This window comes from Lissotriton vulgaris, chromosome 4_1 (assembly GCF_964263255.1).
Source record: "Lissotriton vulgaris chromosome 4_1, aLisVul1.2, whole genome shotgun sequence".
NCBI lineage: Eukaryota > Metazoa > Chordata > Amphibia > Caudata > Salamandridae > Lissotriton > Lissotriton vulgaris.
Window position 1 is genome coordinate 1,748,505,222 of NC_141691.1, and position 25,315 is coordinate 1,748,530,536.

The window sequence follows — 25,315 nt, forward strand, 5'->3', positions numbered from 1 at the left end:
TGAGGTGTTGGTTTCAGCTTCTAAAATTAGTAACTAAAGTTCTATAAAAGCAAAACTTTCATTTTGTTCATAATTATGTGGAAATGTGGTACTGCCTAGGCAGAGTAAAACATATTTATGAAGCTTTCAAGCAGAGCAGCAAGCCACCTTGCTGCGCACCGTGAAAGGGCAGGGGTGCGCCGTATTTAACATTATATGCCACATTCCTGTCCATTCCTTGCAGTGACTTCCTTCTGGCTGCCCTGCGCCAGCAGGCACCCTTGCGCAGGAAGAGGCACCTTCCTGCACATACACAATCCTCTGAGCCATTTTCCTGCTTCTAAATACGAGCATAATGCAGCACACTTAGAAAGAGGAAACAACAAGGAGAAATAAAGATATTTCTTCTTCTTGTGCGTCCCCTGGGGAAGCGTAGCATTTTGACACATTCCCACGTTTACCACTGTTGGTAAATCTGAGAATGTACCAAAATCCATGGGTGGATGCCTCGGAAGACCAGCGCCCAACCCATAGAACGCCTCCCTGGGGCAGAGTAACACAGCGCGACGATTTGCGCTTCGTTACTCCAGATTTATAAAGCTATGCAAGGGGGGGCATTGCATGGCTTGATAAATATTACTTTAGTGTTGCGTCGCCTTTGTGCCGCCCCTTGCATGGCGCAAGGGTGACGCAACATAACGATAAATATGCCCTTTAGTGCATCTTTTTTCGCAATCACTGATCGCCCAGACTGCATATGCAAGTGAGGACTAGTTAAACGAAAGAAAGAATACATTTCAATCTTTATTTGTCATGACAATGTTGTGCACTCTTTGTCACCTTACGTGTTGGGGAAAGGGCTTACTGTTTCAAACTAGTTCAACAAGTTTTAGGTGGATGTGTTTGTTTCTTCCTTTCCCACAGGTCAGAGGAACAGAGCGTTGTGTTCAAAGTGTTCGTCACACAGCTAAGCCTGGCAATATATGACGATGTCACAAACTACAAAATAGCCTCTGAACTTCTGAGGCTGACGTTGGACAATGTCTTCCTCCACCTGGCGCCGGAGACCAGTTACCTAAAGCATCCATCGAGGGAGTTCCAGACAGAGAACGCTGATGGTCTTCCACACTTCTATGGCCTGGAGGTGTACTGTGGGGACTTGCAGCTGGACAATCAACTGTACTACAAATCCAACTTTCACTTTGCCGTCCTGGTGTGCCAGGAGGAAAAAAACGAGAACGCAATGTGGTTGGAAGTGAGCCACTTTGTAATATCCATGAAGGAACTGCAGGAGTACAAGGAAAACTGTTTTTTGAAGCTGTGCATTACCCTTTCAAAAGACCAGAACTCAATATTTGATGTTAATGAACTCACATTTGAACTGAAACCAGCTAGATTGTACGTGGAGGACACATTTGTTTACTACATTAAAACTTTGTTTGACACCTACCTCCCAGACAACAAAGGAAGCAACCCCTCTGTGCGCGCTTCGGTTCTCGCTGCCACCAAGATCCTTCCAGAGCAGGTAAAGCAGCATGCACTAGCCTTGGTCAGCCCGGTGAAGCTGAGAAAGTTGACTGTGCACCCTGTGAACCTGCTGGTCAGCATCCACGCCTCTCTCAAGCTGTATATTGCCTCCGACCACACCCCACTGTCCTTCTCTGTGTTTGAACGAGGGCCCGTCTTCACCACCGCCAGGCAGCTCATCCATGTCCTTGCCATGCATTATGCAGCTGGAGCCCTTTTCAGAGCAGGTGGGTATGAAACTCTTCTATTTTTTCAACACAGACATATCTAGTTGTAGAGACATTTAACAACATCATGTGAAACTGCAGCTCCTCTGCACTAAACGCGAGGGCCTGACCTCAAGTAAAGCTTTTCACTGGAAAAGCAAAAAAGAAAAATATTTCTTCACCTTTTCGTTGTCTTATTCATAAGTATTGCAACAAGCAGACCTTTTGGGTAATATGCCAACCTCCTCAGGTGTTAATATTGAAATATCTGGTTAGTACAGGTTATATATTTCGCTTGTACAAAAAAGTTGAAATATAAATTTGCTTGCTTTATGGCTAGTGGGAAATGCTTTCCGAAGATGTACTAGAAGGTATTTGTGGATTTCTAAGGAGATTGCTTTGACTTGCTCAGTACAGAAGGATGCCATTTGTAAATTCTCGCATAATTAGTTATTTCCCATATTCTCTTCCAGAGAAGTTCATGATCGCTCAGTTTTCATTTTGAGAAATCCATTGAAGAAGAGTGTATCACTTTCTTTAACAACAAGTGCTAGGCTTGCTCCAGAGTTTGCCCAAAATATAAACCATCACACTCCTTTGTCCCTCTTTAGGCTGGGTCGTCGGATCGTTGGACATTTTGGGAAGTCCAGCCAGTCTGGTCAGGAGCATTGGAAATGGGATTGCAGACTTCTTCCGGCTTCCGTATGAAGGGCTGACTCGAGGACCTGGGGCCTTCGTGAGTGGTGTCTCTCGAGGAACTACATCTTTTGTCAAGCACATCTCTAAAGGTTGGTATTTCCTTGTAAATGGTTTTGCGTTACACTTGTTACTACACTTTGTTTACGATGAACCCCTTGAGTTGGCTGCTTGGATCAGAAATTGATTTGGAAGATGGGATTTGGCTCTGGGCCTGCTTTTGGCTTCCCAGGTTGCAGAGCAATGGTGTCTGGTTGCTTGCTCCGTGTATTGAGCAGAGCACTTCTTACCTCTGGTGTGTGGGAACACTTCAAGAAGTGCTGGATGTTAAATCCCCCTCTAGAGAAACAAAAGGTTGGCTCGCAAGTCAAGCTAGCGTAATAAATGCAGAAATATTAAAGATGTTCAGTGCTTCTGCTAACCATCAGAAACTCTACACCACATTGCCTCATGATATTTATTATTAAAAAATGTCGTTGCAGTTGTCATAACTTTTCCAAGCATGTGGATACAGTTACATAAAAGTGGGGGGTGGGTGGCAGATCAGCGTTTACAGTGCATAGACGCAGCGACATCTAGTGCTGTGCAACTGCTGGACAAAAACACAGACAGGCTTTTTTCACAGTGCGACTAATATATCTGAACTTTGGTGTTTAGAAAGCACCTTGTGTTGTGAGGACAAGTCAGATGCTTTGTCTAGCTTAATATGTCTTCGGATAGGAAAAACCGCTTTGCACTTTGAGACAAGGTGTCAGTTACAAAATCTCTTTGCCCCAGAGACTACTTGTCATTCCCAATATATTTGTCGACCTTCAGTTCACCTTGGTTCATTGTAATCTTGCTACTGGCAGCTTGTAATACTTAAATCAATTTCAGGGAGATGTGAAGCAGACTCTGATTTAGAGAGATGCTAATAAGTCAAAGGAATATGGATACTCTGGAAATCGAGGGCTTTGAGGGCTTCTTAAAAGTTCCACCTCAACCTTTTTTCCTGTTTTTATGCTATTCTCTTTACCCATTGGGTTTATGAGCCTGGGCGTATGACATTTTGCATGGAATTCAGTTGGACATTATTTTCAGAAGTTTGAAGAGAAAGGGTCTTATGTTTGAAACCATCTCTTTTCTGAGGCATCAGTCTTTTTTTGCACCACCTCCTCCCATCTTCCAGCCAAGCCAAGAAACAAAGGTGGAAGCACAGTTTGGCTATTTTTGTCCCATTACTCTATTCTTTGATTTCTCATATTTTGTGTCTGTCCTGCCTACTTCCTCATCTGTGTCTTTCGTTCTCTCGTGTGCATATCTGTTGGACTACCCCTTCGTTCCTGTTTGTGCTGTTACCCAGTGGTGGCTCCTCCGCCTAGGCATAGGAGCGTTCTCCTCTGCTTTTCAGCTGTGCAAAAAAAGGAACAATAAAATGTTAATACTACGATATTGGTATCATTTAATTTTTCCCTGCTGAAGCAGTTTTGCTGGGCTGGGCTGCTCTGCTCACAAAACAGCGGGAGGAGTGGTGAGTGCACTCTGTCAGTGCTCATGACGATTTGGCCGGCCGGCTTGAGCCGGCCATACAGTCATGCGCACTTTGTATGTTCTCCACTGGCTGTAATGCACAGCCTGAGTGGAGAACATGCACAGGCTCCCACTGCCTGTCTGAGCGCTGAACCACGGGGCTCAGATCAATCACAACGCTGCATTGCATCGTTGTGATTTGGTTAGGGTAGCCAGTGTGCTTCCTGCTTCCGTTCCAGCCGGAAGAGACGCAGAGAGATAGCCAAACCACCCCCTCTTCATGCAACACCTGTCTGCGCTCGTTAATCCTCTCAGCCCTCTCTTGTATTTGTCTGCTCGGTAAGTTCCCTTTGAAATCTTTCAGTCCTACTGATTGTCCTCCAATGACTGCATCCTGCTGCCATCCTTCAGTCTGTGTGCAACCCCGCTGCCCTCTGTGTGGTGTGTGTCCATTCACTTCTCTTGACCTCTTTATGTGTGAGTACCCTAACATTTTGCTATTCCCTTCCTGAGTCTGTTTTATCTTTCATCTTTATCCTATGTCTGTTTGGCCATTGGACCTTTTCTGTGAGTATTTCTGTTGGATGTCCCCTTCATTTTTTTGTGTAAGGCATTCGAGTACAATTAGTTTGTTTTTTTTAGTTTGAAAAATATATACATACTATATTTAATGCGGTTTTCCATATAAGCAGAAATTGTGTTCACAAACAGTACCACTGTCTCGCAGGAGTCTCGTCAGGAAAGACACTGAATATACATTATGGAAACAATTATAGAGCATAGAACAACATCTTCATTATCCCCCACCCCCAATAAAGTGCAGCATCAGCTGGCAGCACCCATTTTCTCCAAAGTCACTGTGGCCCGACTCAAGGGAGACCATATTTTGAAATATTTCATATGTACTCCAAGGGGCTTGTAGACCAGTTCTTAAAGTGCAGCGGCCATTCCACTATCCATCCAGTGTCTAGCATGGGCATCCCGCCAGTGATGAGCTTTGTCTCTTTTTGCCAGCAGATAGCCCATGACCACTAGTGCCTCTGGGAACCACAAAGTTGTCCATGGTGCCCAGTAGGAGTATGTTTGGATCTAGTGCCTACTGTCTGCCCACCACATCACTCCGGAGCCCATTAACAGCCCTCCAGTAATTACAGATCACAGGACATTCCCTGTTGGTGGGGAAGAAGATGCTAGATGAGGAAGGGAATCTATCACAATTTGGGCTAATAGCTCTCCCCATTAGCCAGTCTATTAGGGCTTCACCGTTTTGAACAACCAGGGACCCTGCCTTAACGACTTTGCTGCTGCTGACTTGCCATTGAATATATTTCAGTGCAACGTGCCAGCACAGGATGAGGAAGCATGTGACATGAGGTAATATGCAGGGGGAGGCTCCACCATATAAAAAGTTTAGTATTCTGTGTGGGCCAATGAGCTCAAGATTCAGTTGGTTAGTGGGGTTGTTTCTGTCATCGTTTATCCAGTCATTACTAGGCACCATTGGGACACCCAATATTACAGCTGGACATGTACCCAGCCCCATGGCATATGGTGATATGCGACATTTGGCAAATTGCACTCGGGGTCTTACTTGCCCACAGAAAGGAGACGATTTGGGTTTGTAATTTTGCAAAAAATGTGGCCTGCAGAATATATGGGTAATGTTGGAGAACAAAAAGAAATGGAGGAAGTGAGACCATCTTGAATAGCGCTCCCTTCCTGCCATAGTTAGTGGTGCACCTCAAAATGTTTCTTCATCTTGTGTAATAGTGGTAGAACCTCGGCTGTAGTGTTTAGGGCATCAACCAAGAGGGCACATGATTTGGCACGAACTGAGTACAGAGGTGTAGAAACCCTCTTTCGCCTGAATACTTTTGGTGGGTAGACCACGCTCTCTGTCCTTGGCTGCTGCCCGGATTGCTGTGAGCCCAGAAGTACCTCAGAGGGGGTAGACCAGGTCAGCATTTTGGGCTGGCGAGATTGGGCGGTGAGTGCCTCTGTTGGGATTCTGGAGGTGTGCCTGCTCATCTGGGTGTGTTGCGACCCTTTGGGGGGGGGGGGGGGTGCCCTCCCGCCATCTGGGGGCCGGTGGTAGTCATCCCTTGGGTTCCTGCCCCTGAGGCTTTGGCGGCCCACCCTGTGTGGCTGGACGTAGCCTTCCATTTTGACTGGGTTGAGCCGCCTCTCTCCTGAAGACTTGCAGTACCCATTAAGCTGACTGAACACATCCAGTGCTACTCATATATGCTCTTAAATTATGCGGCTGTGACGTATGCAATATGTCTACCAGTCTTTTGTTCTTGAGCCCAGCTGTACTAAAATGTATTTTGATCTTTTATTATATTCTCTGTGCTAGTAGTAACCAGTGCAGTGAGTATTGGACGTTTTCTTGATTTGGGGACAAAACTGGCACATTTTAATTCCTTTATCTCATTTCAATCAGAGGTTATGAGAGGTATATGTTGTGTAACTGTACACATACAGTGATGAATTATGAGTGCAATTGCGCATTTGTCTGGCAAGGAAAGTCATTTAGGAACGCAAAAAGTTTGTCAGGGAACCATGCGTCATTCTGTTTTTCACACAACTTTCTACACAACAGAAGTGACTAGTTGGGGAGATTCCAGGGAGGTCTCTTGGTTGTATTGACAGATAATGGATGTTCATTGTTACCTAACTCAGTGGTATATTGCAAAAGCCCAGTTTGTTTTGGTTCTTTTTAGGGATCTTCTAAAAATGCCTGAAATATTGTTTTTCACAGTCCATAGAACCTGCAGCCAAAACAAGAGGGCTCAATTCACTTACCAGATGAACAAATTAATTCAAAGATGGTGAACACCCATGCTATTGGAACGACAGAAGAGTTTAGGTCCCCAGGTCCAAGGAGTGTAGCTCTGGACACAGGGCTCTTACATATTGAAGGCCATATTACATTCAGAGTGCCTGAAGTGTTTAATCTATGTTTAAATTATGACCATAACTGTGGCCACACGTTATTTTGCCCTGCATTGTTGAAGTCACGTGTGCTTTTAATTGTACCATTACCATTGATTATCGTTATTCTATCAGGCAAAATATAAATGTTGCACTATTGATTTTCTTTTAGTTAAACAACACAGTATTAAGAGCTGATAATAAGTTACCTTTCTAACTGGTTCTAGGCACTTTGACATCGCTGACCAATTTAGCAACAAGTCTTGCTCGCAACATGGACAGGCTCTCTTTGGACGAGGAGCACTACAACAGGCAAGAAGAGTGGAGACGGCAGCTTCCTGATAACCTAGGCGAAGGCCTCCGGCAAGGACTGTCTCGATTAGGCCTCAGCCTCCTAGGTAAGCAGCTTCTTAAATCGCTCCATAATGAGGCATGGGTTCTCAGAGGAAAATATCTGTCTTTTTTTGTGAATTTCTTTCAATTTTGAAAGTGATGTTCACAGCATTTCTCAAGTAAAATACTTTACACCAGCTCCATCGACCCATGGCCAGTATAAGGCAATTTGAGTAAAACGATGTCAGTGCACCAATTTGTGTTGTAGATCAGTGGTGGGCTTATCAGAGTGTGTGGAGCTTATCGCTCTCAGTCTCTGCTGGTCTCTCTGTTAGTAAGTAACATGATTCTCTGAAATATGTTTGCCCCATAAATCAAGTTATTGACACTTAAAACCATACTCTGCTTTTTTAGTCGAGGGTGCTTGAAGCTGCTCTCTTCCATTGCGACTGTGCTTTGATGAACCCGAAGGCTATTTCAGACCACGAAGTGAAACTCTGTTGCTGCGCACCTCAGAAAAACTCATAGGGCATGGTCTCAGTCAAAGCTGAGAAAAACGGACACGTTCCCTTTTGAGGCTGTTCTTGAGATTGGTCTTTGTCTCGCTCCAAGTCATCAGGTAAATCAAAGTCAAAGGAGTAACATGAGAAGTAAAAGCGTGACTTCCCTCCAAGAGAAATCAGGTGAACGTCAGTGTACCTCACGATCTCAGTCTTAGTCTTCATCTTATCCCAATGTGAGCTCGGATTCCAGGGTCATCAGCAACGCTGCAACAGATCAAGACCTTCAAAGAGGTCATGTTGCATATCTTTGTTACTGTTCTGTCTCCCTCTGGCACACCTCTAGGCCCTAAAGATCCAAGGAGGCCTCCAGTAGGACTTCCACTAGCGGATCCGCCCCTGATAGGGACTGTGCCTTTTGACCCTGTCCCGATGTCCACCCCAACTACGGAACCAACACCTACTTTAACTTCTCACCCAGCACCCAGACCCTTGACAGTTCCCTGTGCGCTGACGATGGCACCACCAAAGGAAGTCACTATTGTCTTATCGGACTCAGAAGCAAGCTTACTTCATCCATCACTAATGGACATGCCATTTGTCTCATTGGAGACAAAGAAAGGCTCTTCCCTGGAGCTCTTTAAAGAAAGCAAAAGTACAGTGTGCTTTCAGTGCCCATGCATCTGTTTCCCTAACAATAGCACCCTTTTTGAGGCTTCAGAAGAGGCATTCACCAGAGAAAGCTCCAAACCCTGCCTCCACACCATCCAACCTCCTTTTCGAGGTAGAGATCGGAGATCCATCTGCAATTAGTGTATGTGCGCATGGGGAGGCTGTCAATCATTGACAATGCAGTACAGAGTAGTGTATACGTGGTGTTTGCATGTGCTGGAAGTGCAGGTGGGATAGTACCTGAAGGATGTAGTGCTGTGCAATGCGTGCAGTATAAGTGCATATGCTGGTTGTATGTGTACCTTTATATGGTACAATACATGAATTGTGCGGTGCTGGCAGGATAAGTCCATGTGCTGTATGTATGGGTACCTGTGAGTGGTACAGTGTGTGCATGTAAAATGCAAGTGGGGGCGTGGCCGAGCCAGCCTTGATGGCGGACATACTGGGCTGAGGCTCCGTGAATTGGCTCGACTCTCATCTGTAATCCACCTTGGAGGGACCACCATACAGAAACATCAAACCAAATACCACTGCAGCTACTGTTGCAGCACGTCCTCAATCCCAGAAACTCGAGCCTAGGAGCTCTACAGCCTGCCGCGCACATTGCTTCGTACCAATATGGTGGCAGCGGAGGGAAGGAGGTTGGCCTGACAACCGCAAAGTGGCAAAACTAAAAACTCTTCATACACTCCGATCCACCGCTGAGGAGCGATCAAATGAAGCCAGACGGACTCCTTAGAGCGGCAGACCTCGCATCCAGATAAGCCTGCACAGTGGGGGTATAAAATTAAGTGGCCCTGTTGCGCGGTGTAGCAGCGCCGAGATGCCTCGCGGTAGCCTGTTGTGGCTGCTGTGACAGACGCTGATCCGGTCCAGTGCGAGTGTGCATCCCAGCTGAAGTCATCTAGGGACACAGCAGTGCAACCAGGTGAGCAGTAGAGGGAGGGGGCAGGAGGGGGCCCTCCCCAGTCAAAGAAAGTGTCTAGAAGCTGGAATAGTGTACAGAGCACACAACGGGGGCCCTCCCCCACTGGCTCCTCAGCGCTGGATGCTCACATGCGGCCTAGGGCTATTTTCCTAGTCCCGGCCCCTGGAGAGACCACCAGTATGGTCGCAGGCACCTAGATGCAGCTCCCAAACGCGGGGCGACAACTCCCCAACACTTGCGTGGTTACATGCAGCTTAGAGCCGGATGATCACGTGCAACAGAACACTACTCAAGGGACAAATCCCTCATTATTCCCACCTCCACCTTACACAGGCTCACGATCATGCTCAGTGCAAAAGGAACGGCAACCACAGCGTGGCCCTCCGGTGCCCAGCACCCACCATAACACATGTGGTGCTACCCAGAACGACTTACAGTGCCTACAGGATCAGAGCCCCCACTGCACCGAGCGCGGGCACCAAAACCATGGTCCGGCTACGCGCAACAGCACTGTCCAACTGGCAAAACTCTTCCTCTTCTGATGTCTCCAAAACTCACTTGTCCCTCTTCTACTCAGAGTCTTGCCAAGACACAAGGGGCTAGACGATTCCTGAGACACCCTTGGCTCTTATAAAACCAGTACGGAAGACAGAGCCTCATAACAGGTCAGCGTATAGGAAAAATCTCTTCCTCAAGACCACGCAATACTAAGGCGATAAACTGAGCCCCCAGGACAATTATGGGGAAGCTACGCTCTCAAACATGACTCCAGGGACCCCTCTTACTATAAAGCCACACGCAAGCAGCCAAAGGCCAAAAGGAAGACGCAGAGGCATCCTCTAACTTAGCCATGTTCAACAAGTTAGATAAGGTACTAGCAGTCATTGAACACTCCAGGGTCACGATGGTGGACAGATTTTGCTTCTTAGCCACAGATATTAATTTACTGCGCAATGACCACCCGAAACTGGCGGACAGCGTTGCAGATGGTGAGAAAACGCTAGCCTCCCTACAACCACAAGCGAAGATGCAACAAGAAACGTTATGCACATTGCAGAACCGAATAACGGTGTTGGAAGAACACGCAGATGACTTTGAAGGACGCTCAAAAAGAAGTAACATTTGCGCTCTTGGTATGCCCGAAGGCGTTGAGGGAGCTGACCCCATCACACATGGAAACATGGATTCACACATTCATGCCAATGGCAGACTTAACCGCTTTCTTCTCAATAGAGAGCACATTGGGTGCTGGCATACCACCCATCCCCGGGATCCCCACCTTGTCCACTACTGGTAAAGTTTCTCCATTACCGGGACAGAGATGTTGTGCTGCGGGCCACCAGGCAACATGGGCCCATTCAGATTAAAGATAAACTTGTCATGCTGTTTCCGGACTACTCCTGAGCAGTACAAAATAAACATTCCTCATTTATGGAGGTTAAATACAGACTTTGTCAAGAGGGAATTTAATTCTAGCTATTATTCCCAGCGCGTCTCAAGATTATGCAAGATGGAACTACAAAGTTTTTCACGGACCCGGCGGAAGCATATGATTGAATAGAGCAAAATCATCAACATCAGCCACACCTAACCTCAAAACGCAATAAACGTTTAAAGGAACCCAAGGGCAAACACAGTCGGACCAAGAAACCTACCCAGGGTACTAAACTCATGCCACACATACCAACCATGAGCTCCCCAGACCTGGAACAGATAATTGCCGAATGCAGGATGGCTCTACAGGCTGCAGCAGAACTAGGGCCAGCATCAACAGCCACAGACGAAGAAAGAGGTTCTCACATCTTTACCTCGGAAGAAGAAGGAGGCGTGCCTACTCCCTAACTCCACCGTTGTTGACTCCGCAAACAGCAGACATGCTCATATAAACAATAGTCCACTGCTGAACATGTCCTTGTTGCATATTTTACAAATGTCACATTCAGGATTATCCATCTGAGATACACATGCAACATAAGGTAACCACATGTCGGGTCCCTCCACGTATGCATATCCTACAAAAGCCACACGTGAGTCTAGCCTGCGCGCGAGACATTCCCGACCCCAATATACAGTAGAGTATGAGGGATATACTAAGTTTGGACATGCCACCTTTTGCAGTAGGTCCCACGTATAGGGAATATCCCCACCTCTGTTCACGATTCATTATTCATTATCCCCAAACTCTGAGACTATATCCCCAGATAGATAGATGCTATGAGCCTATATATGATTGCGTCCTCTGGCAAAGTGCAGAGCATGCCCAACCCCCACCCGCCACCCCCGCACTGCGGGTACCAACATCACTACATCCCATTTTGACAGGTAGCGGAAACATTAACTTCCTAATACTTAACATGCGAGGCATGCTCACAGCACGTAAAAGATACGCTGTGTATGCGTATATTAAACGTCAAAATACGCAGATCGTGCTGCTCCAAGAAACGCATCTAATGACAAGGGAACCGGACAAATTATGTAAACGCTGGCATGCATATTCTGCGTGACCACATACTCCGCGTATGCACGGGCCCCACTTCAGGAGCTACACAGGACTATAGACGCTGAGGGGCGCTATGCCCTCTTGGAGGGGATACTAGACGGTCAACCGGTCAGAATTGGTAGCATTTATGCTTCCAATACCTATCAGGGGAAATTCTGGGACTCCCTATCATATGCGCACAACACACCACTCCACCCTGGATATTAGGGGGAGACTATGACTGCACACTAACCCTCTCTCTAGACAGATCACATCCACCACACTCAGCCTCCTAGGCCATTGCGCAAACACAGCGATACAGCTCATGAGTCAATCACTTGTCCCTTACCAATGCATGGAGTAGCAAATACCCCGAGACCAAGTTATACTCCTTCCATTCCATCCCACATGATCTGAGAGTTATTCTGGATCGGTTCTTATGCACACCACGTATATTTCCCATGATACAGGACTCTAATTATCTTGGGCAAGTCATTTGTGCTCATGATGCACATGGGCTCACCCTAGTTTGGCAGCCACCACAGCCCCCGGTCCCCACCTTGCTCCTTCCCCGCGAATGCCTAGCGACCCAGTATTCAGACATGATCAAAGAACACACATCCAAAATTATTTCACTGAAAATGCCAAAACGGCATCCACAAGAGCAATCGAATGGGACGCATTCAAAATCGTAATCTGAGGCGCATGCATCCGACAAATCTCAGGAGTCCATAAGACTCTGGAACGGCGTATGCTAGAGGAGGAGCGAAAGCTCGCTGCGCTAATGCAAGCAGCGGACGCTAATGACGCCACCCCAGCACAGGTGGCGGACGCTAAAACCACTTACGCGGAAGTGCTTGCAGACCTCAGACGTTATAACTTCAGATGCACCCAGCTAGGGCGCATAGAGAGAATGATAGAGGGAGAGTGTTGCTCGCATGGCTTATGCGGCAGGACACCATCTTGCGTCCCATCACAGAAGTGGTCAAGATCTCGGACACAGTAGTCTGATCTCAAGCAGACATTATGCATGCATTCCACACATATTATTCAGAGGTGTATGCAACACACGACCAACCGGACCTAGAGAAGTTAGACAGATTCCTCGCTACTCACCCGATACCAAGCATAGCAGCTACAGGCAAGGTCACCTTTGAGGTACCCATTTGATCCGTGGACATAATACAAGCAATACAAGCCCTAGCCAGAAACAAAGCCTCTGGCCTTGACGGCCTCACTCTAGAGTACTATCACACCTTCTCCAAACAGCTGGTGCAGCGACTGACAGAAATGTTTGAGGCAGTGCTAGACGAGGGGATGCTCCCGAAAACTCTTTGGGAGTCACTGATCGTCTCCTTTCGAAAGCCAAATCGGGACCCCGCCGCCTGGGCTTCTATCGGCCTATTGCCCTACTGACGGCAGACTATAAATCTTCTGTAAAATATTGTCGGAACGCTATGCAACTGTTCTCCCAGCCCTAATACATCCAGATCAATGCAGCTTTGTACCCGGAAGATTCACCACAGATAATATCCGGTAGTTATTCCACATACAGGACCAGTTCCAGGGCCGATACTCCTGCGCCGCATGTTTGATCCTGGACTTGAAGAAGACCTTAGATACCCTATCTTGGCCCAACTTTCTTGCCGTACTCCGCTGGATGGGGATGGGCCCAAGGTTGCGAACGTATCCTAAACTGTTATATACAAAACCCACATCTAGAATTAGACTGGGTCGCCTTATCTCCACTTCCTTTGTGGTATTGAGGGGCACGCGGCAGGACTGCCTGCTCTCTCCCTTGATTTTTGCCATGGCGATGAAACCATTGGCTATCTGTCTGCAAGAGGAGGGCAAGCAATGGGGTATCCCCCTGGCGGGGGTTACGCACAGCGCTTCATTGTACGCTGACAATCTGTTACTTTATGTACGTGACATCACACTGGACGTCTCTCCCATCCTTGCAACATTGGTGGACTTTGAGGCAGTAGCCGGCCTAAAAGTCAACTGGGCCCAATCCACTATATATCCATTACAGGCCAATCTCTACCCGCAAATGATACATATTGAAGGATTTAATCTCTCATGGAGTGCACATGCCCCACGATACTTGGGAGGACAATTATATCACACTCCACAAGATATATATATGATGGCAATCGTCACAAAGCTCTGGCAGGCGTCTGCTCCTTTTTCCCGTTCTGGAAGGCACTACCCTTAACCCCCCCCCCCTTGGTAAAATCACTATAGCTAAAATGGTTTCAGTCCCACAACTCCTCTACCACTTTGCAAATCTACCTATAGTCCTTACCCGCTACTTCTTCCAAGAATTGGACACCCACCTAGGCACCCTTATTTGGGGCAACGGACGCAGACGGATTGCCATGGCCAAATGCAACTCCCAATAAATTGGGACGGACTGAGTACCCCATCATTCAAGGCATACTTCCTAGTCGCCCAACTTCAATGGCTATCGCGCTGGACGGCGGGTCGCTTGTTAGGATAAACCAGTACGGATGCAGGCCCGATACTCATCCTAGCGATTCGACGCATACTACTGCCAGGTCGCAATGCCAACAGTAATTCACCCGTAGCAGGTAACAGTGGCTCGCACCTGCATGAAACGCATCCACCGACTATCGAGAGAAACCCCATTGTACTCCCTATTGTTGCCACTGGCAGGACTGCCACGAGGTCGCAAGTACTACACCGCACACGCTCTTCGAGTCTGGACAGACCGTTCACTCACGGAGATAGGATCCCTATTCACAGATGTCCTCCTCCTCCCATTTGAGGTACTAGTAGCGAGACAGATATTACCAAAAGGTCAATTCCTCCTGTATGGGCAACTGGTGGCGGACTGCCGCAGAGCCTGGCACATGACAAACAGGGAACATGCAACACACCCAGTCCTACACGCTATCCTATAAATGGGCTCTGGACGCCATATAATAACGTTGATATATAGAGCCATCCTTAACCTCACAGCAATATCACTCACCCCCCTCCGTAACAAATGGGAGGAGGAACTCCAGAGGCTATTGCATGAAAAAGAATGGGAGCAAACACTAGAGTACCCCAAAAAGTGTCACGCAATTCACGTTTTAAAAATATCCAATTCTTTATTTTACATCGTGCATACCTCACACCCGAACACCTCCAGCGATATTTCCCCAACACATCATTCGCATGCCCAAGGTGCTCCGCCCTCAATGCAACCTTCCTCCACATGTTCTGGAGCTGCCCAGGACTACAACTATGGTGGAAGGCAGTACACACTACACTCTGTGAAGTAAAGGGGCTCATAGACATCGCCACCTGGGACTCCAGTGCGCTAAGCATATACAAGCACCGCAAACAATGCAAAGGTGAGGCACGATTCGCATCCCTGGCCTTGCTAATGGCCAAATGTATGATTGCTATGCAAACCCCAAAAGGGCCACCAATAGCAGCCTGGACAGGCAGAGTCACTAAATGGGGACCATCTGAAGAGGACGCCCTTCGACAATAAGAAGTTTAAAGCATTCACAAACACTGTATCTCCCTACAATGGGTGGCGCTCCTACACACCATTGAACATACCTCAGAACGGAGTAGGTGCCCCTTATTATCAACAAACTCCTCACAAGCATGATTAAACACATCCACCTCCGACCATAAACTAGAACAAAATGCAGAACGTGAACTAATTATTCACACAGATAACCACCACACAAGCCATGAAGCACAGCAGCGTTTATCCACTCATATTTTACTGAGCACTCATTACCTCAGAGTATTCCCAGCTTAAACTACCGCCACTAGTTCATCCACAGTTACCTTTCATACGTGGTTTGAACAGTGAAAGGTGTCCTTGACCGGGTAATTATTAACCGAGGTGGCACAGGTGAATTATTGTGTCTAATGAAGTGAGACGGTAATGTTCGAGGGATCCTTGTTGAAGTGAGAGCTCATGCGTGTGTCTCATTCCTTATGGGGGTGATGGGGGCACACGATTGAGAACAGCAATCCTGCTGAGATTCCATACCTTATTATCTGATAACCTTACTGAATTTTTTAAAAGTTCAATAACTTCAAAAGGGCCCATGAACAAACTTTCCCCCTTTTTGACCTTCCAAGGTTTTTTAACTTTTACCATCATACCAACTTCCACTTTCGGATCAACTTTGGAACCAAACCTCTCATCAAAGTATTTTTTATTAATACTGTGAGTATGAGCAAGATTTTCTTTAACTTTTCCCAAATCTACACTCGAAAAGGTTGATCTAACTAACCATGACGGATTCACTTTAGTCCTGGGAAGTCTTCCCCTCATGATTTCGAAAGGAGAATATCCAGTCATGGAATTCACAGTAGTCCTATACATCCATACCTTCTTAAAAACTTCCACTTCCCATTTTTTGCCTTCATTTCCAACCGATTGTATTGCACTTTTTAAAACTCTATTAAATCTCTCTATCACTCCATTACCGCTAGGATTATAAAGAGAAGTCGTGGAATGCACTATTCCCAGCCTTGCAAAGTAATCCTTAGCCTTGTTGGAAGTAAATTGAACCCCATTGTCAGTTATGAGTCTAACAGGTAAACCTTCTTCAGTGAAAACTCTATCTAAAAAACACAAAACAGACTCAGTATCTATTTTCTCAACAATCTTGATAATAGGCCATTTCGAAAAAATATGCAGATTGGGGTATTGATCAGAGCGCTTGGAATTGGAGCACAAGGACTCCACAATGCGCCAAGGTTTCACCTGGAATGGTTACTCCAGTGTATAAACCATCCAGGAAGTTCTGTGGACGAAGGACATAATTAGCAAAAAGTGGCTAATTTGCTCGAGAACGAGGTGCTAATATTGCGCAGTTCGTGCTATACCTTGAAGGGAATGAATCGAAGACGCCTCGGGAACGAGGTACTCGGCGGCGTTCGTTCGCACGTGATTACAATATGGTTGGGGGTAGCCGCGGGAATTGTCCAAGCGGCAGAACCGGAGTTCAGGTTACCTGCGGGACAAGGAAAAACCGTAAGGACTAAGTATTTTAAGGAAAACGGTATAGGCAGGTTCCACAGGACAGCTTGGCTTACCTCGCCGGTTCTTGATCTATGAAGGCTTCATGGCACAATGGCTCTTCAATGGCAACCGAGGAAGGACTACAAGCCGGTATATATAGTGGGTAGATGGTCGCGGCCATCTTGTGTGAGGGAAGATGATGCGAGGGTTGCATTATGTCAGGTGCAACGGACGCGAGTGTACATTATCCTGAATATTGGGTGGAATGAGAGGGGAGCCTTAAATCGGACCTTATTGTGAGGTATAGTTCGAGTGTACAGTGTTGTGGATCGTGATGGGGTATTTACAAGACGGTGAAATTTACATGTGAGGCAGAATTTTAATATCATACATAATGCTGGAATACTGAAAAAATCATGTAAGGATTGAGCTAGCATTTGGAACAGACTTAATTACATTAAACCTCATCAATTGTGCTGAATGGTACAGTACATGGTGGATATAGTACTGTGTAGTGCGTGTATGCATACACTGGGTGTATGTATGCCTGTGAATGGTACAATACATGGAAGGCCCTTGGTTCCATTTTGGGAGACCCTTGCCTGCGTGGTAAAACATGGAGTGGAGTTAGAGAAATCCCCCCAGACAGACTTGTGGATTACTGCTTTCCTGTAATCTGGGTGTTACTTACACTGGGGAGGGGAGGACCACATTTTCCATGTACACTTCAAACGGTGCTCTTTCATTCAGTGAGGGGTCACAAGGAAAGGGCCTGGGCACCTCTGGGGCTGATAAGAAAATCATAAAGAGGTCATCTGGGAACCCTGGGACAAAGGTTTGAGGCACATATTACTGTGCCTGTCATCCAGGTGTGAAATCAAGTCATACATAAGGCCTGTTTTTTGGGACTACCAGCTTTGGAGAGATTGCTGCTGTAACAGACTGCTCAAAAGAAAGAGGGAGCAGAGGAGTAAGCTCTTCAAAAGATTCAGAACCCAAACATGAAATTCCGACCCTAAATTACATTTTATATCTATAAGTCTGGGAGGTTAAGACCCCAAAAATTGTCATCTGCCAAGCAGCCTGACGGGTTGTGTGAGGAGAAGCTCTGCCTTGGACCCTGTTTGGTGCCATGGCATTTTAGTCTCCCTCCTGGGTGATGGGACATCAGTCAAGGAATCCAAGACCACCTGCCCGGGAGCCTGAAGCACCAGCACCTGTCTTCTTGCCAAGTTCAGTGTGCCCTGTGAGGAGGAGGAGAGCATAAGAGGGAGCAAGGTCTAATAGGGAGCCCTGTCGTGTGGACTCACTGTGCAAAGTGTGAGGAGACAACTAGTGCACCGATCAGGTTGTTGCCCGTGTGCAGGCCTCAGTTGACAACACCTGTATGCCAGGAGAGTCATGGTAAAGACGGCTGTACTGTAAATGCTGAAGCCATGTGCTGTAGCGATGCGGCGACCCCATATTCTAGAGGGGACACCAAGGTGAAAGACTGCCATGCAGTAAGGATCAAAGCCTTGTGCGGCAACCGTATGGCAAGCAGAGCTGCAATGGATAACTTTGCCGTCGGACTGGTGCTTGGGGACAGGGAGCGGTGGTGGCCTATGGGTCAGCGGGAGGAACAATGACTGCGACTGGTTTGACCCTGTTGGAGGAGTGTGGATGCCGTGGTTGCACCGTCGCCCGAAAACAGGATTGTCGTAATCACCACACCCCTTTCAAATCCGGAGCTTGTGAACACTTTCATGCAGGAGAAAGCTGCATTAAACCTCCAATTGCTGCAGGATCGCGACCACAAGAGAGAGGTCCTGCTCCATGTGAGTGCAGCTACTGAGTCAACTTATGAGCAATTCACCTGACATGGACTTGAGCCACTGCAAGGGCCTGTTGATGGGGCGCACTCCAGGGCTCAGAACGCGTTACTTCTGCCAGAGCGTGTAAGACTTATTTGAGGCCTGAAGGCCCCAGGGGAACTTGCTGCTAAATCAAGTAAATGTGAACTGGAATACTATTGTCTTTAATTCAGAGTTGTAGTGGACTCTTGAGACTCAGACTACAAGTTGGCATTCCCTGTATTTTACAAATAGTGAGTAGGTGAATAATCATGATCGCTGATGCGAGGAGTGAGTGGGACAGGGAACCGCAGAAGAGACACTAGAGCCCCGACCTCAGATGACTGTAATTGTTTGTGAATGTTGTATTCTTCCTTTGTTTGGCTAGCATCAGAAATAAAATTCTTCGCGTTTGTCATAAAAGTGAATATTTGGCTAGACAATGATTTTTTGCTGCTGGTGCTCGCATTTTTAGTTGTGAACATGTGTTCACTAATCTTCATCCAGTCATCCCCCGAGGAAGCCGAGCCTTGGACTGCAGAAGGGGTTCGTGGCCCATTACTCAGATTCCATAGCAAGTCGGCGCCCTGGGACATCGTGAATAAAAGGCCTCTACCCCCACGGTTGGACCCAGTAACGCCTGTGCGGCTCTTGGCCCTCTGAAAGGAGTTCTGACAGTCCCAAAACCCCTCCACACACACACACTTGCCACCTGCACCATAAAAGCTTCTGAAGGGCCACTTGTACATCTTACAGAAGGAGGTTCAAGCTCAGCTCTCTTGGACAAGGGAGACAGAGAGGGTACCACCATCAAAAACAGGGACTGGTTGTTACTCCTACTTTCTGGTTCCGAAACAAAACAGAGGACTTCAGCCTAATTTAGATCTTTGCCCTCTGAACTTCTTCCTCAAAAAAGAAAAGTTCAAGATGCTCACTCTGACCCAAGTTCTGTCTGCCCTGGATCCAAGTGACGGTAGTGTTGGATTTGCAGGATGCCTATTTTCACATCCTCTCCTGCAGTCCCACAGAAGTTACCTGTGATTTCAGGCACTTACAGTTCTTGGAGCTCCTCTTGACCTGACCAGTACCCTTTGGGGTTTACAAAAGTGTTGGTGGTCGTCGCTGCTCATCTTCAGAGGTTGGGAAGCCCAGCCTTCACACACACCTTGACAACTAGTTACTGAAGTTGGACTTGCCCAAGACAACGGGCGATCTATTAACATCCTTGGGATTCTTCATCAATGTGCCGAAGTCACACCTGACTCGTGTGCAGAGGCTGCCTCTCAGCGGCCCATTCTGGATATGGTGCTGTTCTGAGCCTTCTCTCTGCCTCAATGAGTCTGAGACCTTTGGGCTATGATTTTCATGTTTCAACCTTTGACCTGGGTCTCAGTGAGAGTGGCTCTGAGACTTCTTGGTCTCTGGGCCTAATGAATCCTGCTAGTGGACCTCCTCATATGACACTTGCGGGCTCGGCAGTAGGATCTGCAGTCTCAGTGGGCTGAGCAACAGGGGAACGTGTCCTATTCCATTCAGGAATCAGAGGAGACTGCAACAGACCTGTAACGGTGGCTGCTAAACCTTAATTGGACCGTGGTATACCCCTCACCCTACCCGAACCCTGACCTAAAAGTTGTGACAGAGGCATTGTTGCTGGGTTGGGGAAGCAATCTAGGGGAGGTGGAGATCAGAGGACTCTGATCACCATCAGAGATCAATCTCCACATCAGTCTGTTGGTACTAAAAGCATTCCTACTGGCAATCATGAGGGACCGGATGCAGGTCCTCATGTACAACAGCACTGCCATGTGGTACTTCGTAATAAGGGCAGGGTGTGGTCATGGGTACTGTGCTAGAAGGCTGTAGCCTCTGGAACTGGCTGAGTCATCAGGGAATCTTTCTGGTCGTACAAATCATGGCAAGATCCTTGAATGTCAGGGCGAACAAACTAAGTCTACGTTGCCTAGGGAGTCACCAATGGCGGCTACTCTGATAGGGGGTGCAGGGCATTGAGGAGAACCTCGCAGGAAGGCATTTTTATACACCTGGGCCTGTACAGCTTACACCTATATGGTTGGAAATTGAGCAGCGACAATTAGCTGACTTCAGTCTTCCTCCCGAGGTCATGAATGTAATTTTAGCAGCCAGGCATCCATTCTCCAATGCCATCTATGCTGGGCACTGGGAGAAGTTCATTCTTTGGTGTTTTCTCGGTATATCCAACACTTACAAGCTCAGTTGTCTGATGTTTTACTTTTTTTCCTCTCCCTAGTCCAACAAAGCCTTGCTGAGGTTAATGTTAATGGTTACTTGTCAGCCTTATCAGCTTTTTTAAGAATGCCTGATTATCCATATATCACACAACAAGCGCTTAGATTAATAAAATTGACACCTAGCTTAATGTGATATATTGTATGTTAGCCTGCTTGCTTGTATTTTGGAATCCTTACTATAGGTTACCTTTGTATCAGGGACATGACACGGGGCTCTGCTCTGTAGTCAGTCACTCATCAAGATTGGGAGCTGTTGGCAACCTACCGGTCACTTGTCAGTCTTTTGTAGAAGGTAGGTCCCTCTTCATGTCCCTGATACATAAGTAACCCATAGTAAGGGCTCCAAAATACAACCAAGCAGGTAAATATACACCATTGTATTCCTTAGTGTGATGCATGGTATGAGTGGGGTATAAGCAGGGATATCAACACTAGTTGAAGCCCTGATAAAGGTGTTGACCTGTATCCGCATGGTAGAAGGCTGTAACACATAGGCAAGATATATGAGTATGGATGGTTCTTTATATCTCAATCAATATACACGTGATACATTTTTTATCATATCTGGGGTACCCCATTAATAATGTGGAATATCTCTAAGGAGTATACCCAAAGATATTTTTAATTAACCTGGATCCCTGCAATTATCCAGCTGATTTTATTTGAACTGGTTGAGTCCGCTAAGGTGAATTTTACCTACTTTGACGTGAATAGGTCACCAGTGATGAAGCATGCCACAAAAATGAGTGAGTGTGGTGACCTGTCCATATCTTTTTGATATCTGCAGTTTACCTAGGATTGAACTCGGTTTCCATTTTGTTAACCCAAACACTTGTTTTGTGATATATTTTTCAGTGGGAGGCTGTGCTTGTGGTTTATCCTAGCTCTCTTTATAGGGATATATGCCTGATCACCCATCTCTGTTTAAATTCACTGTTATGATGTGCTTTGCAGAAGGGCTGACCTACATTTGTCTGACAAAAACTTTTGTGATGCCTCAGTGAGACTTGAATTTGGTACTTACATTCTTGGTGTGTACCCCATTTGAACCAACCAATGCACAGCTGCCGTCTAACGTTCTGTGAATACAGTGTTCCTCATAGTGATCACATCTGCTCACCGCTTGAGTAAGTTACAAATATTATCTATCCAGCAACCATATGCCACCTTCTTTCCAGACAAACTAGTGCTGAGAACTAGGCTACATTTCCCTAAAAGTTGTGATGTCTTTTCATATTGGGCACTCTATTTCCCTGCCAGCATTCTTTGCCCCAACTCACTCATCCATGTGGGAGGAAGGACTCCATTGTTTGGACCCAAAGAAAGCCCTAAACTTCTGTATCCATTGCCCCAAGAACTATCAGTTGGACAATCAGCTCTTTGTAGAGTTCTCTGGGAAAGCTTCCAGAAGGTTACAGGCTCATTTCACCAAAACCACGGATGCTACCACCACGCTGGTGCATGGAGTACCTGTCTTGGTCATCTGCCAGGCTGCTACCTAGGTGCCACTTCACACATTCACAAAGTACTACTGTCTGGATAGCCACATACAATGGAAGGGACATTTTCCCCATTGGATCGTGCAGGACTTTCTGGTCTGAGCCATTCCACAGATCTATAATGTGGGCAGGGACTTATTTGATATCTAGTCACAAGGTGAGGAACCTGCAGTTAAACTATCCATCAGAAGAACAAGTTGCTTACCTTCGGTGACACTCCCTCTGGTGGACACTCTATCTAATCACTGATTCCTCACTGAACCTCCCCGTTCTGTAAAATTTATTTTTTGTACATGTAAAAATGTCCCAATTAAAAATCTGCATTCTGTCAAATCTGATTCATGATTGCTCCACATCCTAACTAAAAAGGACACACAGGTGTGACAGTTATTTGTGGCTTCAATGAACTGAACACACAGCCACACTATGCCACCTACCAGTGTATTAGGGAATTGCTGAGAAAAAACTACACATCTAGTCTGGCACCTGTTGGTATTCACAAAGTGAGGAATCTGCGGTTAGGTATCCACCAGAAAGAACATTACCGAAGGGACGTAACTTGTTCTTCAAGGCAGCCTTTATTTTTCAGTGACCCTTCTCCCTCTCTGTGCATCACACCAGGTAGTATGCCACCACCATATCTGAAAGAGACACGTTAGTGATAGATTCCTTACCTTAGAATATCCCCAGGCGTCAGACTGGATCCGGAAATTTTTGCGTAGCAATACCCCTGCGCGCTGGTAGGCGTCGTCTGCGGCTCCGCGTCCGTCGTCGGCGTCGTGAGCGCCGGGATGACGTCATCGGAGTATATAGACGGCGCCCATGCGCGCTGACGTCAGTTCTTCTTTTTTCCGCGCCAGCTAGCGCAGATCCGGAAGAAGCTCTACCCCCAGTCACTTTTTGACTGAAAACTTTTTTGATCTTTTTGATCCTCTAGTTAGTCGATTCTCGACTATCGGTGCCAGGGATGCCCGGGTTCAAGCCTTGCTCGAAGTGCGGCCGACTCATGTCGGTCACGGACCCCCATCGCCGGTGCCTGAAGTGCTTAGGCCTCGACCACGACGATCGAACCTGCTCCGACTGCCGGGCCCTGACGTCGAAGGCTAGGCGGGAGCGGTCCCGCAAGCGTCTCGAGCTGAGGCAGTCGGCCCGCGCCGCTCCAGGTCCTGGTCCCGGTCCCACGGGAGGTCGAGGGACAGGTCGCGAGGTCGGAGTCATCGACGTTCCGGGAGTGGACACCGATCGTCTGGTTCCAAGTCCTCAGGTAAGAGGCATGAGAGGTCGGAGCGACACCATCGGTCCTCCGACCCGCCCCGTCGCTCGATCGATGCGACCGGGGATTCGGGCGACACCGCCCACGCGGCTCCGCGGGAGTCGCAAGCGTCGCCGCCTGCCCCACACCTTCGGGTCCCTGGGCACGGCGCGTCGCAGGAGGAGGTCGAGAGGTACCTCATGGCCATGAGGGCCCTCCCTCCTCAGTCGGTTCCCGTGGCGCCTTCGGGCCGATCGGCTCCGTCTGGAGGTCCTTCCGGGTCGGGCGCTTCGGCCCCGACGACGTCGGGTGCTTCGGCCCCGGCGCCGCTGGCGACTTCGGTCCCGGCGCCGCGCGACCTCGCTGGATCCGGCTCCGGATCCGGGACCTCGCCGGTCGACCCTTTTTTCCGCGCCAGCTAGCGCAGATCCGGAAGAAGCTCTACCCCCAGTCACTTTTTGACTGAAAACTTTTTTGATCTTTTTGATCCTCTAGTTAGTCGATTCTCGACTATCGGTGCCAGGGATGCCCGGGTTCAAGCCTTGCTCGAAGTGCGGCCGACTCATGTCGGTCACGGACCCCCATCGCCGGTGCCTGAAGTGCTTAGGCCTCGACCACGACGATCGAACCTGCTCCGACTGCCGGGCCCTGACGTCGAAGGCTAGGCGGGAGCGGTCCCGCAAGCGTCTCGAGCTGAGGCAGTCGGCCCGCGCCGCTCCAGGTCCTGGTCCCGGTCCCACGGGAGGTCGAGGGACAGGTCGCGAGGTCGGAGTCATCGACGTTCCGGGAGTGGACACCGATCGTCTGGTTCCAAGTCCTCAGGTAAGAGGCATGAGAGGTCGGAGCGACACCATCGGTCCTCCGACCCGCCCCGTCGCTCGATCGATGCGACCGGGGATTCGGGCGACACCGCCCACGCGGCTCCGCGGGAGTCGCAAGCGTCGCCGCCTGCCCCACACCTTCGGGTCCCTGGGCACGGCGCGTCGCAGGAGGAGGTCGAGAGGTACCTCATGGCCATGAGGGCCCTCCCTCCTCAGTCGGTTCCCGTGGCGCCTTCGGGCCGATCGGCTCCGTCTGGAGGTCCTTCCGGGTCGGGCGCTTCGGCCCCGACGACGTCGGGTGCTTCGGCCCCGGCGCCGCTGGCGACTTCGGTCCCGGCGCCGCGCGACCTCGCTGGATCCGGCTCCGGATCCGGGACCTCGCCGGTCGACCCTACGACCTCGCCGGCGACGTCCCTTCAGGTGTCGTCCCCGGCAGCCGAAGTGGTTGCCGACCCCAATGCTTCCTACGGTCCTACTCAGGTGTCGGAGGGGCGCCGCTGGGCGCCGATTCCGTCGGCCTTCGGAGAGTTCTATCTCCACGAGGAGGCCCTGGCTGTTAATCCTGGTCTCCGGGAGCCGGGTGACGAGGAGCAATGGGAGGGGTCCGAGGACCCTCTGGCACGTGATTGCCAGTCTCATCAGGACTGGACATATGAGCTTGGGGAGGCCAGTGGTATTGACACCTCGCCAGACACTGGATTTACGTCGCCCCCGACTGTGGCTTCGGAGGCGGGTTCTGCTTACAGTGTAGTGTTGACGAAGGCAGCTAAGGCCCTAAACCTTGAGCTCCCCGTCGCGGCCGTGAGGACTAATCTCCTCACTGAGGTCCTCAAACAGCAGTCCGGCTCCGCGGAGCCCCTTCTGCCG

At 48.4% G+C, this 25,315-nt stretch overlaps 1 protein-coding gene across 1 annotated transcript in view; it reads left to right on the forward strand.

The window, feature by feature from the left end:
- Positions 1-25,315, forward strand: part of VPS13B (vacuolar protein sorting 13 homolog B) — a 2,999,480-nt gene that overhangs the window by 2,918,883 nt on the left and 55,282 nt on the right. The window contains exons 56-58 of the mRNA XM_086966051.1: positions 904-1,733; positions 2,324-2,500; positions 7,079-7,249. Of these exons, the coding sequence (XP_086822177.1) occupies positions 904-1,733; positions 2,324-2,500; positions 7,079-7,249 (1,178 nt within the window). The remainder of the gene's footprint in view (positions 1-903; positions 1,734-2,323; positions 2,501-7,078; positions 7,250-25,315) is intronic.